General features: G+C 43.4%; 1 protein-coding gene across 4 annotated transcripts in view; it reads left to right on the top strand.

The window, feature by feature from the left end:
- ARHGAP42 (Rho GTPase activating protein 42) overlaps positions 1-20,679 on the top strand; it is a 244,582-nt gene that overhangs the window by 220,950 nt on the left and 2,953 nt on the right. For all 4 annotated transcript variants that reach the window (XM_072968920.1, XM_072968922.1, XM_072968924.1 and 1 more), the window contains exons 17-22: positions 2,052-2,157; positions 5,801-5,960; positions 7,151-7,295; positions 8,496-8,879; positions 9,259-9,415; positions 11,631-11,693. In XM_072968920.1, the coding sequence (XP_072825021.1) occupies positions 2,052-2,157; positions 5,801-5,960; positions 7,151-7,295; positions 8,496-8,879; positions 9,259-9,415; positions 11,631-11,693 (1,015 nt within the window). The remainder of the gene's footprint in view (positions 1-2,051; positions 2,158-5,800; positions 5,961-7,150; positions 7,296-8,495; positions 8,880-9,258; positions 9,416-11,630; positions 11,694-20,679) is intronic.

Here is a 20,679-nt window from a genome sequence, read left to right as displayed (position 1 = left end):
ATTGGTGATGATCACATATCTATGTTATTTCTTTAGATCTGTGACTGCCATAATGTGATATAAACAGATAGGTTTAATTCAAAAATTGTGGGGAGTTGGGGAGGAGGAGTCAGTGAGAATCACGTAGACTGAGAAATTTGAAGTGTGTCCTTGTAATACATTGAGCTCAAAGTACCAGGTCGCCGTGGAAGCCCATGGCGACAACTAGTGACGATTAGGAGTTGTCACTTCATTGTTCAGATGTATGCGGTGTGACTGTAACAAGAGTATTTTTCACAATCCAAGAAAGAAATCAGCTGCGTTAGTTTATTACCACACATTGTAATGTCACAGGAAACGTTATCTGCTGATAAAAGTGTCCGATAACGTTGAATGACCTTGGTTTTGAGCCCAGGATACACGACTGACCCCATGATCTCATAAACATCTATACTACTTAGCTTTCTCCTGAAAGCTTTGCACCCCATGTCCTCTTTACAATAATCTATCTTCGTGGGAAGAGCAAAACCTTAGAAAACATATAATCCAACCTCATTCTATTAACCAGGAAATCAGGACCCAGAGCGGGCAAGTGACTTTGTCCAAGGATGCTAGTTAATTCATGACAAGATCAGGACTACAAGCCAGCTTTTTTGATTCTTAACCTAGAACTCTTTCTTATAAAAACTTGTTTTGTACCAAATTGTGTTTGATCCACTTAACAGGAATGGCTCAATGAGCCGGTTGTTTTGATGCAAACAGCAGGTCGCAAGATTTTTTTTTTTCTCCACTTCTGTGGCAAATACTGAACATATATTCCCTACCACGATAATATGTCTAAGAATTCATCTTTTGTATGGGATACTAGTAACATTTAGTAGCATTTGGTATTATTCAGCTTCAAGCAAGAGAAGTGCAGCTCAGGAAAAAGGGGAAGTTATTCAGAGACGAAGGGGAGTCTCAAGCTGCATCCTTGGCAGAGGATGGGTCATGCCTTCCGTGACCTGCACCAGGAACCGTGAACTTCAGGATCCTCTGCCGGTTCTCCCCACTCTCTTTGGAGGGTTTCTCATTTCTGTTCTTTGCTGCATGTCTGCCACATTCCTTCCTGACAGATTTTCTTGGCTTTGAAGCACATCTGGTCATGATCTGCCTGGTTTTACACGATCTGCCTTTTCCCACGTCCCGCAGACTGAGTGTTGGTGTCTGTCTCCGTGCCAGCTCCCGGGAGAGACCTCATGTTTGGCCCAGCCACAGCTGGGCTGTTTCTCCACCTCACGTCCAGGCAGCCACACCCAGAAGAGATGGGGGTCCAGTAATATAAACCCTATGTGTTGGGCACTTTCTGGAGAAAGGGCTGGTTCGGGTGGACAGTCCCCCCAGCATTTGTTTATCGTGATAAGAGAATGTTAAATAGGTCCCTTGTTCTGAAGCCTTCAAAGTTTCTCCAGCAGGCATGTCAGCATCGTGGCTTTCTCCTTGCAGCCTAGACTTGCTTGAGATGATTTTTGGCTTTTCAGATTTACCCTTGTCAGCGTAGGCTTAAAATCTACCAGGCCTTTGTGCGCGCAGTAATCCTGACACCGCAGCAAAGTAACTCCCTGCTGTCCTCGAATCTGTAAACTCTGGAAAGGAGTGCCCGCTTCCTCTGATCTGATGGAGTCACTCGGAGGTTTCGGTGTGACAGAGCACTACGGTGCCTCGCACATGAGGCAGTTTATAACAACTGCTGGGATCACTCACCTGGCTAAAGGTTTTATTCTGTCCTTGTGCGGTGAAACCCAAGCCGGAGATGCGTTATGGTTGTACAGAAGGATACAGTTCAGGGGCTGAGAGCTTGGGTCTGGATTAGGTGGAGCTGGGTCTGTTTGCCTTCTCTGCTTACTAATTTCAGACTGTGGACAAGTTACTCAATGTCTCTAAGCCTTAAAAACGATAGTGAGAATACTCACCACATGGAACAGGACTTACAGGCAGGAGGTGGAAGTGGTGATGATGTTTCAATCACTAACGTTTAAGTACACATTTTAATGCAATTAAAATTCAAACATTTGCAACCTTTTATGTTACAGAATCTGACGACCAGAACTACCGGGTGGAGGCTGTGCACGCGCTGGTGCACAAACTGCCGGAGAAGAACAGAGAGATGCTGGACATCTTAATAAAGCACCTGGTCAAGTAATTCTCTGACTTAACATTGTTCACTTAACTCCTTGTTCCCCCGTTAAGTTTAAGTATATTTATGTCTTTTTAAAGGGTGCGATGGAGCCGTAGCATTGCCACTGTAATGAGTCCCATCGAATGTGCTGAAACAGGATGTGGCAGTTTCTTTTTAAGATACATCTGTATGTTTGAGTGTGTGCCTGTGTGTGTTTGGGATACGCAAATAACTATATCCTTTGCACCAGTTATACTAACGATGAAAAATTTACATGTCAACCTAAAAATATATGGAGTATTTAATTCTTTCCTAATTCTTGTAGTTGCATTGTAAGCTCTAGCTCTGAAGACCAGCTCTCTATTCTAGTAGGGTCAGCAGCTTCACCCCTGCCGTGCTAATGTTAGCTTCCTTCTCCAGAGGCATGGTATCTCTTGGTCTTTGAAGATTTTTCTGACTCTCCTGTTAGTTCATCTGTGTATTTAAAAATCTTGATAGATAGATATTGTATTAGTCAGTTTTCTCCAAAGAAGCAGAACCAGTAGGGTGTGTGTGTGTGTGTGTGTGTGTGTGTGTGTGTGTATACGTACATATATGCATATATAAGAGATTGATTGATTGCAAGGACTTGGGTGCCTGATTGTGGTTGCTGATTTCAGGGCAGGCTGGAGACCTAAGGAGGAGCTGATGTTGCAGCTCAAATCCAAGGCAGTATGGAGGCAGGATTTCTTCCTCCTCAGGGGATCTCAGTCCTTTCCTCCAACTGATTTTGGATGAGGCCAACTCTGTTATGGAGGGTGGTTTGTTTTACTTAAAAGTCTACTGATTTAAATGTTAATTTCATCTAAAAAAATACCTTCACAGAAATATATAGAATTATGTTTGACCAAGTCTTTGGGTACTGTGGCCTAGCAGATCTGACATGTAACATTAACCATCACAGACCTGTCTGTCTAGAGTCACACATACGTACACACTTAATCCAGAAGTTTTTTTTTTTTTGCCATTCTGCTGGAAACAATAACCCAAATGCATAAGAATTCCCCCACAGCCTCATTTAAAAATAGATTTTTTTTGTCTTAATGAGAACCACTATTTGCAATCAAATGATTTATTCTTCCTTGTTTGCTACAGGTGGTGACCCAGTTGATGCTCGTTTGAGCTGTGCACATTGGAGATACTGCTAAATATTAGTGTCTCATTTTAATTTGCAGGCCTTGAGATAACATGAATTACCCCCACCCCTTGAAATAAGAAGGAAACCCACTAGGAATGACATCCAGTTCATTGTTAACTATTGCTTGTGGCAACACCTCTTTTAGCTAATGAACCAGGATTCATTATCCTTGGTCAGAATTACGTAGTCTTGAATTATATTTTTGAGTTCTTCGTGAAACTTAACCACATTGTATTTCCTGGGCATCTCTTGCTGTATTCAAGCAAATTTGTTAGTAAAGTCTTTTAAAATGGACTTTTTTTTAGAGCCTCATGAATGTCACGTAAAATGTTTTTGCTTAATTATGCATGAACACAGTCCTTACCGTTAATTATGAATTTGATACAGGAAATAGCAGAGATTATCTGGTCACTGAAGAGTTCTTAAAATTCTTTTGCTCAACCTTCACCACTGTTCCTGAATTCTTCTTAAACCTGTAAGAGGTCAATCTCCGTGCACTGGGCAGTGGCCGTAAAATGTGTGTCCACGTCACCAGTAACTTACTTAAGTAAACTATTAACAACTAATAACACTCTTGGTCCCTGGCCACCTTAGTGGCTTCAAAAGAATTTAAGATGAGTGACCTAGATTGGCCAGTGGTCTAAAGGATCCAAGACTGGTTCCAAATCTCCATCAATCAGTGTTAGACATGGTATCAGTCGTTGATTTCTTTTTGAGAATACTTTGTCTGTAAAACGTGGCCATCTGTGGTCTCTCCTATGACTCAGACTGTAAGTATTTAGAAGTGCAGTTGGGTCTTTGCTTCGTGCCCCAGAGGGAGTGAGGTGTAGAACTGGCTGAAATGCGGGATGGCAGGGGTCTGTACCACCTCACTAGCGCAGCGGAAAGGACAGTCAATGAAGAGAAGATGGGTGATGAAAACAGTTCATCTTCTGAACAACACATTCACCACCTCTTCTTTTCAAAACAAACCAGTTTTTGTTTACAATTTCTCAATTTATTCCCAGTGAGCTGAATATTAATCACAGTCTAGGTTACTTAAACTTCTAGAATTTACATTTTAGCAAGTGTACCTAGAGCTGATTTAATTACATAGAAAAATATTATTTTAAGGTCACATTTTATTCAGTTTAACTCATTTAATTCTCTCAACCCTGCTCTGAGGGTTGTTATACTTTATAGATGAGGAAACTGAAGCCTAGAGATAGTAAATAACTTGGCTGATTGCACCCAGCTTCCAGGTCGGAGGGACCCAAGCTTTGAATCCAGACAGGCTCACTGCCTTTACAGATGACTTAGTAGATTCTCTAATGCGTATTGAGCAATTAACATATAACATATGATTGTATAAAGCGGGAACTTAGAATGAAATTCTTCTTATACTAACCAAGAACCTTCGTAGCTAGTGCTGTCTTGGGCACAAGGGAAAATATTCAGTCAGTGGGACAGCCAGCTCTTCCTGTCTTACACCAACAACTGCTTGGATAATCCAGAGTCCTGGATTCCTGGTAAAAAGTTTCCTTTTGCTGCTAGAATGAAGGTAGTGTGCACGCTCACTCACTCAGTCAGACATAAACGTGATCTTGCGTTGTGCTCCGTCCCAGCACTGTACGTCCTAACAGCCTGGCTGGGAGTAAGATAGAAAATGCAATGGTTAACTTAGAAGAGTGGTTAAATAAATGAGGTTTCCTCTTAAGAATGCATCCAATTTCCAAATTAAATTAGTTAACTAGGCAAAGTCATTTTTGAGAGTTTACTTGGATTACTTTGCTAAGGTCAGTAATGTCAGAAGCTTTTCATTTCATTTTCCTTTTCAAATTACCCCTGAGGCTACCGTATCTCCTTGTCTTATGCTGTTTGCCTAGCACAGTGCTCAGCACTAGGGAGGCACGCAGGAAGGTTTTGGATGGGTGGGTGGATGGATGAGCTCAAGGACTCTTGATTTAGTCAGGAGATCTGATTTGAAACAGAATCTCTTCCCTTAATTTGCTGTGACTTCAAGTACATTATTTTTACCTTAAGAACTTCTTTTTTTTTTTTTTTAATCTGTACAATGGGACAAATTGACTTCCTGGGAGGATTAAATGCAGTATTATCTATGAAAATGCCTGGAAGTAGGTTCTTAATAGTATGTTTGGTGACAACCAGTCCCCTCTTAAGAATCTTTTCTAAAATAAGTATATAGGACTGTAGGAAATACCAAACAGCTGGTAACCTCTTTAGGGCAACTGTACTCAATTTAGGAAATCAAGATTTTTTTCCTCCAATAGATTAACCTTTGTAATTATGTTTTAATTGGGCTAATGTTAACTTTTTACATCTTTTTAGACTCTGCCCACTAATGTCAATTGGGAGTGGCTGAACCTATTTGGGAAAATCAGTCTTTAATGACATGTTTCTATTTTATGCCACCAGTTTGATAGATGAGGACATCTCATAACTATTAAATGCATAACTTAAAATGTTTTTGTTGCTCTTATTTGCAGAGTGTCACTACATAGCCAGCAAAATCTCATGACTGTCTCAAACCTGGGTGTCATATTTGGTCCAACTCTAATGAGAGCACAGGAAGAAACTGTGGCTGCCATGATGAATATTAAGTTTCAGAATATCGTGGTTGAAATTCTGATAGAACACTATGAAAAGGTAGGCTAAATTTTCCTGTGGAAGTATAATATTTTGTTATCTTGCTTCTCAGAAGGAATTTTTGCATTTGTGTCATCTGTGATCTTCACATTGTGATCTTGGATTCCTATGGAGTGAAATTCTTACAAATTTTGTATAAATTACTTCCTCATGAGGACTTGTGATTTTCTTTTATTTTTTTTTCAAGTTTGTAAGTGCTTCTCAAAATCCCACAGGTAGATGGTTTCCTTTCTTTCTACATCATTTACTTGTCAAGATAAGAAACTTCTTTAGTATTTATGTAGTTATTCTTTGCTCACACTCAGAAAATTCTTTAGAATTGCTTTGTGGTTAAGTCTATTTTGGCCTTTTTATCTCTTTGGAGTTAGACCCTTATTACACAGCAAAGCTAACATTCTAAATTAAACAAAAGAAACAGAAAATCAGGGAACAGTCTTGAAATCCTCTTTATATCCAGTCCCTAAGGAGGATTTGTTTAAAATAGATCTTAGAATTGACTATGGAAGCCAAAATGATTAGATTATTAAGCAAACTCAGCCATAAAGGATCTAAGCATGGTGATGCGTTTATGTCAGATCTGGTCCTTGTGAGAGAATCGCTGTGCCTCCCTCCTTCCCCAGCCCCTTTCTAATGACTGTAGAAGAATATCCTTGCGCCTTTCCAAGGCTGGCAGTGCTCTCGCAACCCAGGAGTGCACGGCTGCCTCCTGGAGCTCCGCTGGACCTCTGCCTGCCACTTGTCAGGTTCCTTGACGGCTCAGGGCCAACAGCATGCCAACACCTTCTCCTGAGAAGCAGGGGGCTGCTCTGCTGGGAAATCGATACAGAATGTTCAGCATGAAGGGGAAAAAGAATATCCCAAGAAAAAGAATCAGTATGTCTCAGTATAGACATTTGTTAATATTTGAAACCCTTCTTAAAATTATTGGAAAATCTTCTGAATTTCCCAGTTGGAGAATGGGAAGGAATAAAAAAGAAAACCCAGAGGAGGAACATTACTCAGAGTAAATGGAAAAGAAAGTCATAATTGCCCCAGGATATTTACTGTTTTGTACCAAGCATCTCTTGCTATGCAACTGATCTGAGTAGCATATAATTCTAAGATAATTTAGTAACTCTCAGTGCTTGTTTTATGAGGAAGGTGTCGGTTTCCCCCTTTTATTGGCCTCGCTCCATTTTTCTTCCATGCAGATTTTTCATACTGCCCCAGACCCAAGCATTCCTCTTCCTCAGCCTCAGTCTCGATCTGGATCCCGAAGGACACGTGCCATCTGCCTCTCCACAGGCTCCCGGAAGCCCAGGGGGAGGTACACTCCGTGCTTGGCAGAACCTGACAGTAAGTGTGCTGGCCTCGGCCAGGTGCTTGACTCGTTCATTCAGCTGTATCTCGCCTTCTTGGTAATTAGGTAGAAATGGCTGTTCATACTGATGCTGTCTCCCCCACATCTGCCTCCTCCCCCATTGACATATTCTCAGTCAGCATAGTTAGACGGTACCTTGGACAAGCAAGTTCATTATTGCTGCAAAGGGGGAAAAACTAGTTTGCTCGATACCGTTTTTTTTTTTTTTTTCTGTAACTGATTAAGTACATTGGGTGCTACTTTGTAGCAGGTTCTGTCCTGCTGTCAAAGCAGGAAGAAAGTCTGGCCCAGGCGGTCCTTTTCTTCCTTCCTTTTTCACATGATGTTCTTAAAGCATCATCTCTTGGGTATCAAAGTGTCCAAATGAAAGAGAAAAGAAGAAAACCTGCATCACACATTATCACTTACTTACTATTCTGGGCCAGGCACCATCATGAGGTGGGTGGCAGCTTGAGACCAAAGCACGTGTTAAACTGGCCATTTTCACTTTAGTTAATGCTCCCCTTCCTCCTCATCCTCAATTCTTTCCCACTGTCAGTATTTAAAAGCACTGATTTTTAAATGAGATTTAGTATTTGAATACTTTATTAGTTTCTGTGATTTTTTTTCTTACACATTACTGTCAGGAACATTAAAAAATACACCCCATGAAATAGCCAGTTTTCTCACGTTGCTATATTCTAAGCAGGAAGAGAAGAAAATCCTTTCTTTAAAAATGGTGAGCAGCTTTAATTTGCAGCTGACATTTAATGGTGCCTTTGAATGAAGGAGGAAGTTGGATAAATTCTAACCCAGAATCACTTCAGATCAGAAAAGTGAAAGAAGGCAGAAATTTGTCTCAACATCCCCCCTTCCATGGCTTTCTTATAATGTCTCAAGGAATCTCTTCTCTTCCTTGTGAATTCGGTTTCAGAAGCAAATTTTGTCTGAATTCAGGTCAACCCACTAATGCTTCAAGAAGTAACATTATTTCATAGGGACAGGGCACATACAAAACCTCCCTTGAACAGTGTGGGAAAATGCATTCACCGGGTTCAAATGCATAGTTGAAAAGCTTTTCTCCAGAACTGAGGGCATTTCTCCAGCACAGGTAAGGCCCTCTCACTTCAGTGCGGTCAGGTGAGTTGGAGACCAGGAGGGTTTGGCGATGCTGTTCTCTCTCCCGCCCCCGCCAGGCGACTCCTACAGCAGCAGCCCGGACAGCACACCCATGGGGAGCATCGAGTCACTTTCCTCTCACTCCTCTGAGCAAAACAGCACCACGAAGTCCGCCTCCTGCCCGCCCAGGGAGAAGTCTGCAGGGATCCCTTGGAGTGTATCCCCGTCGCCTTCCAACGGACAGAAGAGCCTGGGGCTCTGGACAACTAGTCCCGAGTCAAGTTCTAGAGAAGATGCAACCAGAACGGATGCCGAATCCGACTGCCAGAGTGTTGCCTCGGTCGCCAGCCCGGGGGACGCGTCCCCACCGCCCATAGACCTGGCCAAGAAGGGGCCGTACGGGCTTTCAGGGCTGAAACGAGCCTCTGCTTCCTCTCTCAGATCCATCTCGGCCGCTGAAGGTAAGCGGAATGGAGCCAGGTAGGTAAGATGTCATTGTGTCCGTGTCTCCTGCTGGATTATTCGACATGATTAAGGAGGGAGAGATGAATCGGGAAGGGACAGACAATGCTTACCTGCATTGTCCCTGAGCTAGGATTTTTTAGACTCCTGTGTGCTGTGACTTTTTTCCTGGCTCCTTCCATCTCTGTGAGGTGATGTCTTTGTAATTACTGTGGATTGTGATCTCCCTGAGTGATGGGCGGCTGTGCTCAGAGAACATTCGGTACCTTCTCATTTGGGCTCAGAGGAGAATGCCTCCTTTTGTTATGCGCAGGGACTGTGTTGTTGCTATTACTTCGTCTAATAGCACCTTGCCTGTTTTCTTGGCTTTCTTTTCAGGAAACAAGAGCTACAGCGGATCCATTCAAAGCTTAACTTCCATAGGTTCCAAAGAGACGCCCAAAGCCCCACCAAACCCAGACCTGCCTCCAAAAATGTGCAGGAGGTTAAGGCTAGACACTGCCTCCAGCAATGGCTACCAGCGACCCGGCTCCGTGTAAGTGACAGGCGTTTGCATGTGCTGTGTCTCCCAGGGACGGATACACGGGGGTTGGGCAGGTGCGAAAGAACCCTTAGGATTCCCACAGCCGGGTGCTCACCTGCAGAGAGGGTGCAGTCAGCTTCCGCAGGACCCGATCCTCCTCTACAAGTGATACGAAAGTTCGAGTACCCTCAGGAAATATATAGAAAATCTCATGGGAGGCACTTTCCTTAGGAGCAGAGCCATGGCTTCATTTAAGGACTTGAAATGAGATGTATGATACAGCAGTTTTGGGTTTTGAAACTAGACGCCTTCCTGTAACAGCCGAACATCCACCACTCAGCTGTGGGGACCCCAGATCCCCGCTGCCCCGTCTCTCTTTGATAGAAATAGAACCAATTTCTAGCTGCTGAGGGTCGGTTTCCCCCCATCTCCGTCGTAGGTCTCTGCTCCCCGAGTCCTCACTCACTGATTTAAAGGAGCTCACAGAGGACAGGGAGCGTGAAGGGCAGAAGGGGTGCTTCTCATCAGAGGAGACGGCCCGGAGGTGGAGAGGCTGCCCGGGTCGGGTGTGCAGACGAAAACAGAAAGGGGCACAGAGGGGAAGACGGGGAGCTGGTCAACAGGGAAGCAGACTCCCAAGGGGAAAGGTTTTCTGCCTTTCCTTTCATTTTCCTGACTTCGGCTGAGCTTTTCCAAGTGCCACCTGAGCCGTGACTGAGCGTCTGTAGGTCTGCTGTTCCATTTAAGGTCCACAGTGTCCCCCTGCAGTCGGCAGTACCAGCCTAGTTTTAGAGATGCTCAGAACTAAGGCCGGAAAGGCGGGGAGCCAGTCCACGCATACTGAGCGCATAAGTGGCAGAGCTGGGGTTCTTCCCAGAGTTTCCTGCTCTTATTTCTGTTACGCCATGCCCACTGGGAACACGCTGGCACTCCTGATAGTTTAGTTATTCGCTGAAAGTCCAGTAAGGCGTTTTGCGAAGCCTGTTTCCATAAGAACAGTGTCTTAAACTCCTTCGTTCATCCCTTTCTTTGACAAGGCCCTTTGGTTTCAGAGAGTGTTTCACATCTAGCCTTCTCTAGGCTACCACAGTGCAGACAGGTAAGTCTGTGAATCTGTCTGCTCCCCAGTGTGTCCAGTCTAGCCCTTGAGAGGAATTAAATGTTAAGCCAAATATGTCGATGGAGATTGGAGAATATAAACTCTGTCCTTTGTGAGGGAGAGGGAAGAGCTTCTGTTTTGTGATTTTACTGATAGTTAAAGTAGAAATTAAGTTGTAGAGAGTGGATGTGTATGTTCTGTGTTAGGTGTAAAATGATCCTTCAGATTATCAAATGGCTCGGCTCTGGAAGACAAGTTTGTCAACTAAAGAAATAAGATTGAAAAATTCAGCTTAAAACATCATTCGGGGGGAGGGTATAGCTCAGTGGTAGAGGGTGTGCTTGGCACGCACAAGGTCCTGGGCTCATTATATAAGTAACTTAATTAAATAAATTAATTAATTTTTTATTAAGTAAATAAGTATACCTAGTTCCCCACCCACCCCCAAAAAAGAAAGAAAAAAGTTAAAAAAAATCTTTGAAAGAATTTTATATTCTCTTCTAGTAAATGCAGAAACTTTACAAATCGCCCAGGGTGCCTTAGTTGTCATTGTTCCACTCTCTGCCCGTGGTCTGATCTTTTCATCCAGGTGCCCTTCCCTCCTCATGACGTGAAACAAGATTTGAAGCCACAAATGTATTTATTGGCCGTATTTTCAGAGTTTTCTCTTTTCGCTTTATAGGGACTGTGTTCAAATATTTTAAAAATATATGAAACAATTTTAGAATTAGTTCTGTCTTCATTATCAGAATAAAAACCAGTTCTTTTGTCATGTTGATATGACTCCCTACCAGAGTCAGCAACATTACTTCCAGGAGCAGAGTCGGGAGAAAAAAATGTTCCTTTTTACTGTTCCCATGGTCTTCTGAGTTACAAAAAAGGAGAACAGTAAGATCCCCAGAGGAGGTGGCTGTAGGTTTATGATAGTCTGGACTCTGAGTCAGAGACTAGATCTGAAAATTTCTTCTATGTTAAAGCTTCACTCAATTAAAATTCAGGTCACATTCGGGGGACAGTTTTTAACTAACCATTTTTTGTTTGGGTTAACTGATAACCCTGCATTTCACTTTGAGCCGAATGATCTTCTAATGGATTTAATGCAGTTTGCATTTTTAAATTATTTTACAGCGTGGCAGCGAAGGCCCAACTGTTTGAAAATGTTGGTTCGCCGAAGCCAGTTTCTTCTGGGCGGTAAGTTCTCAAGACCCTTAAGGTAAAAAAAAAGGGAAATGGTGGTGACCTTGTCACGCTGTTGACACAGCAGGTCACCTTTGACAGCTCTGTCCCTCAGTTCCGCAGGTGGTCGCATCCACGTCTGCCGTCTCTTCACGGGAAAAAGCTTAGGACCACGTGTAGCGTTTAGCATCTCAGCTGTTACAGCGATGCCTTGCTTGGTCGAACCGTCACAGAGGGCGGGTTCTAAACAAGCAGGTTTTCTAAAAGACACAAGTGGCCGTAACAAAGATTCCTTCGATCATAGTTTGTGGAAAATTTTCAAACATGCATCCTTTTTTTATTTAACTGAAGTATAAGTGGTTTACAATGTTGTGTTAATTTACGTTGTACAGCATAGTGATTCCGTTATTTTTATACATATATATATTCTTTCTTAAATTCTTTTTCATTACAGGTTATTATAATTTATTGAGTGTAGTTCCCTGTGCTATACAGTAGCTGTTGTTTCTGTTCTATATTCAAACATATTCTTGACTTGTCAGCATTATAAAACTTTTTTCTGCAAGAAGCGTCATGCATTAAAAACTCTGCTTATTCTTAACGGCCCCCGTGCTGCTGTGGGGCGGGTCGCCCCGGGTGGCCCTGGTGCTGAGGGCAGTCCTTCATTCAGGGTTTCCAGATTTTGCCTCCTGCTCCATTGTTAAAAGGACACGGATCGTTACATCTTGCTGCTATTAATGTGCTCGCTTCTAAGGTTTCTGCTTCCCCTTCTCTCATTCCAAATTGATTCTTCTCGTCTGCAGTGGACATTGGTTTTTAATTTTGAATATGTCTAAACGAATGGAATTTCTTGGTATTTTGATATTTCTGATTTTTTTTAACCCATCAGTAACTAGTATAGATTGGAAGCATTCAGTAAATGCTTGCAGAAGGAGAGTATAAATGGGAACATCTAAAGAACAAAGTTTGATTTTTTTTTTTTGGAGGTACTGAGGCATTTGTGAGCGTCCCATACCCAGTCATGAGGGAAGGGAATCACAGGTGATTGAAGGATTTCTGTGTAGTTCTTTAAAAAGTGATTCAACCATAGCATTTGTATTGTCCTTATAAAAATATGTGAACTTTTCCAGCAAGCATTCATTAAGCACCTACACAGTATTGGACTTGTCCTAGTTACTATGGATAACAATGACCTTCAGACCATTTTCTTCCAAAGCCTAGTGAGGGCCCCCATGTATCAGTCCTGCACAGAGGGGAACCACTCTGGTATCTTACTAGGATGATAGTCAGTGCCTTGCGGTTACGTAGCAGATCCCAGAGTACTTCCGTCTGTCTGTAGCATCTTCACCGTCTTCCTTTCTGTCAGGCCTGTGAAAACCAGGCAGCATGCATGTCAGAGTAAACATGGTTTCTCTGAAACTGCCACCAATGTGAGGCCGGAGCATAAAGGATTTAATCTTCCGGCTTCCCTCTGTCTTACTGAATGGCTGAACTGCTCCACTAGGTGGAGCCCTTTTATTAGAAAGCTCCAAATAATCTGTTAAGTAAGAACTCAAGTACTAGAATCAGAGATAATCTTTTAAGAGCTTTCAGGAAGCAAGATATGAATGAGGCAAATCAGTGTTGGACAGTAAATTAATGAAGCTGTTATGTACTAAGTGTACTCAGATGTTCAGCAGTGAACCTTGCATTTATAATATGCTTTTACATTCTGAATACTCTAAAGCCACTTCTAATAAGCTGTCAGCACTCAGTGGTACACTGAGTGTACAGTCTTCTCTGCCAGCGAGTCCACAGCACTTGTGGACAGTGTCATACCCTTTCACCTGCCCTTTCATTTTGCTTAACTTGGCCTGCCCCTCTGGATTTAGCTGAAACAGTTACCTGCTGAAGTCTCCAGCTGCCCCCACCTGTTGTAGAACCTCTCTGCAGGGCAGGCGGGCCACACGGACTCTGGGGGGGGGGGCGGGGTGAGCCCTGGTGGGGCCGCTGCCGTAAGAGATCTGGGCTGCTTGAGTAAGTGCCAGCAGTGGCTGCCCCAGCCCCACCCAGGCTCTGCCCCCGGACTAGACCGTGCTTCCCTGTGATGTGGAGGGGGCGGGCTGGAGTGTTCATTCGCCGGGCTTGAGCTGGGGTGTGTGGTGCAGTTGCAGGACACCCAGTAGCCACTAGGGGAGCCCTCTCCACCCCGCCCCTGGGGGCAAGCCAGTGCACACGCCCTCCTCCCGAGAGGAGTCCAGTCCAGGACCTCCACTGCCATCTGCTGGCCCCCGTGGTCCTCCAACCAGCCTACGGGGCTTGTCTCCCCGACATAGGACCCCAGGACTGGGGCACCTAATCTGTGGCTCGAACCACTCACTCCCCAGGGAGGCTCTCTGCCCGTCCAATCTCCCTTTGCCTCTGAGTCCCCTTCCAGGGGCAGAGGTCCCAGCCCGATTGCTTTTCATCCCTTCCTCGCCGATTCTGCGTGCATCATTCTTACAGCCTTGGTTGTTCAGGAGTCCTGCCAGTTTCCAGTTAGTTTCCAGTGAGAATTCTTCCACATGTAGGTATATTTTTGATGTATTCATGGGAGGAGGTGAGCTCCACGTCCTCTAACTCTGCCAACTTGATCTGAGCTCTGGGAAGTCTGTTTTCTTTATCTGTAAAATGAAGATAATAATTCTGTTTCTTACAAATGGTTGTATATGTACGTAGCAGCGTATTTGAAGTACACAATAAATTCTCCGTAAATGGTCTCTACATTAATAACCAATATTGTTAGTGTTCTTAAAACTGCTTAGATATTCAAGCTTCTAATTAATATGTGAGTGGTATTTGAACATGAACTCTTAACAGTCACTTGATACCCTTTTGTACCATTAAATAACGACTGCACAACAGTGAGAAGTTGAGGGCGCGTCCCTTACTAGCCTCCTACAATGCCTAGCTTGCTTTCTTCTAGAGCATTTAGGATTGCTCTTGAATTGGACCTCGAAGAACAATAGGACCCATCATGGGTAGTGAGAAGACTGGCCATGTTTGGGAAAGAGACCGGCTGGGAGATTTTAGCAGATAGTCTTGAGCAAGAGAAAAGTAAGACCCCTGGACTCACTGCAGGCCCTGAGAGTCACTGGGCAAAGAGGTGCCCTAGTAATCAGTGATATGCTCTGTCGGATCGTTCAAGTGGCTTTTCTAGGAGGGTGTTGAAGAGGAGAGAAGCATTTAGAGTGGAACTGGTGACATTTAAAAGACTCTAATTAGGGCATTCACAAAAGCATGGAAAACCAAAAGGAGAATTTTATGGATAGAGTAGGACTGAACAACTGCCTTGACACGGGAAATAAGAGACAAGTAAAGAAGATTCCAGGTCTTTGTGCCAGAAGGAATGGTAATTTAGCTTCTGAGCTCAGCTTCTGAGAGTATGTAGAGGGGCCAGGAACGTTTTGGCCACAACTTTTGAGGAGGCTGGAACCAGGGGAGAGCATGAAGTTTGATGCTGTCTGGAAAACTTCCACTCAGTGGGTACACTGCACAGATGAAGGCGAGGTTGCCCCGCCATGGGGCTTCCTGAGTGAAAAAGGAAAAGTGGCTGGGCGTGGGTCTTTGGGGAGTGGCTTCATGTGAGGGTCAGGCAGAGAAGAAGGTGGAGGAACGAGCAGGAGGAGAAGGCGAGATCAGGGTGGTGGAAGCTGCAGAAAAGTCAGGGAGCTCACGAGAGGAGGCACTGGTTCTGGCTCTCAGGCATCACTGGAGATCAGGGGAGTGGGTGGGGCCACTTGACCTGCAAGACTTGTTAACATGAAGCTCCCTAAGTTTGCCATCAACTCTGTAAACCAGAACATACGAGACTGAGGCTGAAGAATATGTATTTTCCACAACCTCCCCAAGTGATTCTTATGTACAGAGAAAAGTTGGAGAACCACTAGAATAGAGAAAAATGCCGTAGTTCTTAGCGTGGACCTACGCAGACATTGGTTATTTTACAGTTATTTTTCTTAACCTGTAAAGTGCTTTCAGGAGCCACATGTCCCTGGGCTCTGCCTCGCCACCGCAAAGGCCGGTAGCAAACAGTGCCTCTAAAGCGCTCACCTTGGTCTCTGTGAGTTACACTCGGGCAGTGGGGAAGAGCCACTTTGAAGTGGCGTCACATGAGCTCTACCAGTATCTTCTGATGCTTGACTTGAGAATTAAGTGCTTGAGAATTAAGAGAATTAATTGCAAATTGGCTCATTATAAGCCATCAGATATTTCTGTTATGATAATTTAAAGCCAGCATTTTGTTTATAATTGCTGAGCTCCAAAACAAAGCTTGGCAAAGTCTTCTGTTTTAGTGAATTTGAGTTTTTAAAAGGCAGTCAGTCACTGGTTCACAGCACAGTGACACACAGAAGACACAGAAGATAAAATGCTGTGACACATGTAAGAAAGACAAAAGAAGCCATGGTTATTAAGAATGACTTAATTTTTTTTCTTTTTTTAGAGAATATGGAGAATATTAAACTAAAGAAGCGAATAGAGCCCACCTCTCATTTCACCACCTAAAGATAACCACATTCTGGTGCACAGTCATCTAATCTCACGTGTTGACAGTGGTTCTCAACCTTTTTGGTCTCAGAACACCTTATACAAAGAGCTTTTGATTATGTGGGTTACATCTACTGATAGCTACTGTGCTAGAAATTTAAGCTGAGAAATTTTTTAAATGTTTATGAATTTATTTAAAATAAGAGTAAGCTCATGCAACTAAAGGACAGTATAGCAGCATTTTTGTTAGAAGACCCGGGCGTGGTTATTCGCTCTTATTAACAGTCAAGTGTTAATAGTAGAATTTATTTTTTCTGTGACATTATCTTGAGACTTTACAGATGGAATCTCCAGATACGCACTGGATCAGCCAATAGGAAATGTAGATTTTAGCCTGACCCTGCCATGATGTTCATTTCTCTTTGCCTTTATTTCTACATGTGGACGATGAACCAAGGAAATATCTGGATTTCCAGACTCATTATATGACTCACATCACCTGGATGGTCACAGATTCCCCAGCATTTGAGGGTCACCCTTTTCTGTAAAGCCAAGTCAGACAGTTTACATGCCTACCCCCAAGTCACACCAGGGCCCATCCAGCCTTCCCATCTCTCCCCTCATCCGAAGGCCATGTTTCCGATGTCTTTAAGACAACAGGTGTGGTTTCACATCCAGCTCTAAGCTAGGCTGCTCCGAAACCAGCTCCCCTGCTGTTGCCCTACGCCTAACAGGCTTCGGTCGGCTTCCATCCCTTCATGAAGGTCACTGCCAGAAGTGCGGGAACTGACACCATCCTCCCTTTATCCCGCCAAAGCACCATTACCACCATAACATTTGAAGACGCTCATTACATGTTAGCATTAAATTACATATTTTATGAAAAGTAATATTTCCTAAAACAGAAAGAGTTGCATTATTTGACATTTTTGCAGATCTCTGATGTCTGGCATGAGAGGAAATAAATGGATTCTCAGACTCATTCTATTAGCTCTTAGAGCAGGGTCCTCTCAGGAGCCCGCCGACCCTCCTTCCCGGTTCGCCTTGACTGCACTGAGAACCAGTCCTCTGTGATAAACACAGAAAAGGAACCATGAAGGTGGTGTTTACTGTATTGTTCCGACCATAGTGCCCGGCACAAAGTAGATGCTCAACAGAATTGATAAAATACACAGTTTAACCTAAAACGACTTTGTCATTCAACTTTTTCAGTGCATTTTTAGGGGAGTTGCAATATGCATGTCTTTGACATAAGCAACTTTAACTCTCCAAGCCTCCTATAAGAGATTTTTAGCATTGAGGCATCCAATACTCAGACACCTGAGCCATGCGCAGCCTGTATTTTGTTGATAGAAACCCAAGAAAAGAATATGTGACTAATTTTGAGAAATCTCCCACCAGTGCCCAAAAAGCAAATGTGTGCTTCTTGCATTATTTGTAAGTGTTTACTGCAAATTGTCATGGGCAATTTAGAGGTCTTGTCAATGGCAAGATTTTCTGTAGAATGTTTGTTTTACATGAGAGCACTGTCACATGTCATGTGTCCTACAGCAATATTCATAGTAGCTCTACCTAACAATTCACTGGATTTGGTGTATGTGATTTATTAAATCCTCTACTGATGAGCAGTTAGATTTTTGTGATTTGTTTGCTTTTAGCTTTTCTGTATGTTACTTCTTTGGCATCTTTTATACTATATCTTCTTACTCCCTTCAGAAGTGTGTTCGTGTTCTCTTCCGAGGTGAAATTCTCAGCATACAAAAAATGTGTGTTTGAGAGAGAAAGGAGGGGAGAGGGAAAAAGACAGTTTGTATGTGTATCATCATTAAGTGACCTCAGAAAACACGATCAGTTTTGATTTGGTGAACTTCTTTACTTTGTTTATGATTAAGGTAAGCATTGCGAATTTTGCACACCGACCCTCTCAGACCCTACTCACCAGCAGTAGACAGTCTTTAGAATTAGGACTGGGGCTTGTGAGCAGATCGTCTTCCAAATGACAAGGGGAAAAATGGCTTTCCGGACAGCAAGCATCCTTACCTTACTCTCCCATGCAGCAAGAGGCAGAATTTTCGAAATCCTTTTCAAAGGATATTCAAATCTTCTGAAGAGAGACTCAGTAGGTGACAGTGTTATTTTCACATCTTCTTCAATACACCAAAGCAATCAAAGAGGAGCCATTAGCACCTGGAGAGAAAACTTCACTGTCACAGAATTCTGCATTAAATCATCACAGCTCTCTGCTGAGTTAACACCTGTAGGTACAGATCACAGCCGAGGGAAATTATCCCTGTCTAGTCACATGCACAGATAATTGACAAGTCATGACAGAAACTGTTTTGTGCTGTATGTTTTGACACATTTAACAGTAGCCATTGATTTAGTGATAAAATTTTTTGGCCTGACTTCCCTCACCATCCCATCCCATAAAATACTATAAGGAGAACATTCGTGTCTGAAATATAAATAAAAATAATTTGGTTGCATTTTAAAGTGGAACATGAAAAATTGTCCCATTGCAAGGATTATTATATCTTAATCATTTCTTTTAACTCTGGAATTTGTTTCCGTATGCATCTCTTAATTTATTTTAATGATGCAAAGTAATAAGACAGTATTTATTAGTAGAAATCATTACTGCTAGCAAATTGGACTTTTTAAAACATCTGTACATATTTTAAGAGAAATGGCCCAACAATTCTCAATTATATTATAGTAGATCAGGTCAAATTAGATCAGGTCAAGTTATACCAAATTATATCCAATCAGATGATTGTACTTGACTAAATGATTTATAGGAAAAGCTAATATTCTTTCTATTGAAGATTACCGTAGTCTGATTCTGAGAGGTCTTCAGAACTTGGCAGAATCCTCTCCCCCACCCCCCGTCCGTGTCTGCCATGTGCACACACTCACGAGCATACACGTGCACATGGCTCTTCTTTAGTGTAAAACCCTGCCCTTCTCCGGGTGACTCCGCTGCCTCAGTTCTTCCTTGGACCATGTTTCACTGGGAAGTGCTGTTGTGCGGGCCAGTGGTCATTGCCTGCTCCTGTGTCTCCTAGCAACGTTTCTGAAGGTAGAGCCTGAGACTCCACTCACATGAAACAGACTCCAGGGGCAGGGCCATACTTTTCCTCTGTAAGCTTTCCAGTCTGCAGATAGCCACTTGGGAACCCTGGTTTCAATGCCCTAGCCTCATTCTGGAAGCTGGAGATAAGAGCCGGCATCTGGCTCCCGCAGGGAAATGAAGTGAGGTAACCCAGTTGCTTTGGGAGAGCCGCAGATGACAAGGACTCCTGATGCCCCTTTGCAGATGAAGTCCTGGGACCTCAGGGAGGAAACACAAGATGCCTTGAAGCTTTGAAAGAATTCATCATTTAGAAAAAGAGCCCAGAGCATCTTCCCCCCTTTTTTTTTCCCACTCATTCATTCGGCAGATTTTTACTGAGTTACTATTTAAGCGTCAGGTGTTGTCAGGTATTGTTCACGGAGGTCACATTCGAGTTGGGGGAGATGCTAACAGAAACATCAACTGTAACAACAGAACGCCAGATGTCAGTATCACTCAGACTTAAAGTAGAAGAATGTGGTAGCTGCCTGGGGGGCTGTTTTTAGAGTGCGTGGTCAGGGAAGGCCCGGCCTGCTGTGAAACTCAGGAAGCGTAAGATAAAGTAGAGGCCACGGCCAAGTGAAGGTTAAGAAAACATCTCGGAGCGAGGCCCGGCTAGCCCTGGGGGGGGGGAGGTTTGAGGCAGAGAAGCGGGGCCAGTGTGACTGTAGGTGAGTAGAGGCAGGGACAGAGGTGCAGACATGGCCAGGTGACTGATTATACACGATGGGGAGCCTTAGTTGCAAACCAGTTGAAGGGTAGTTTTGAGGGAAATCATGTGATCATGCAATCATCAGAACCTCTCAAACTGCCCTCTGGCTGCTCTGTGTAGAATGGATTGCAAGGAGGCAAGAGGAAGCCCCAAGGATTTAGGAAGTCAGGGAGCTATAAAGTCAGCTACCCTAGAAACGATCTGGGCTTGGATGCAGGTTGTGGTAGAAGCAGGTGGAGCCAGGTAATTGCATGAAGGTGACGTCACTGGTGACTTGATTAGCAGCCTCAGATGATGGCTTTTTGGTGTTGGCTCAAATGGTTTTAAACAGCTCTTCTATAAAACTCTGAAATTTTGGCTTCCCTTTAAAAAAACAAACAACAGTATCTGGCTAGACGGAGCCTGAATTTCTGTATGGTAGCAGCTGTCAGAGCTGAGTATTGGCTTCCCTTTTTAAAGAGTTGGGTGTACTCTCTGGTTTGCAAAGACATGTCCCCATGGCTCCCTGACAATGAGGTTATTGTTGGTTATCACTTATCATCAACTTATCCTACTGTCTTTCTTATAACACGCCCACTTAATTCATTTACCGTCCCCTGTAGACCGTTCAGGTTTTGGATCTCACCTCTGATAATCTGAACTAAAAGTGGCAAATAAGGGAAGCCGGAGCT

The sequence above is a fragment of the Vicugna pacos genome, chromosome 10 (genome assembly GCF_048564905.1).
Source record: "Vicugna pacos chromosome 10, VicPac4, whole genome shotgun sequence".
NCBI classification, from domain to species: domain Eukaryota; kingdom Metazoa; phylum Chordata; class Mammalia; order Artiodactyla; family Camelidae; genus Vicugna; species Vicugna pacos.
Note: the sequence above shows the minus strand (reverse complement) of the source record. Positions and strands in the feature narration are given on the sequence as shown.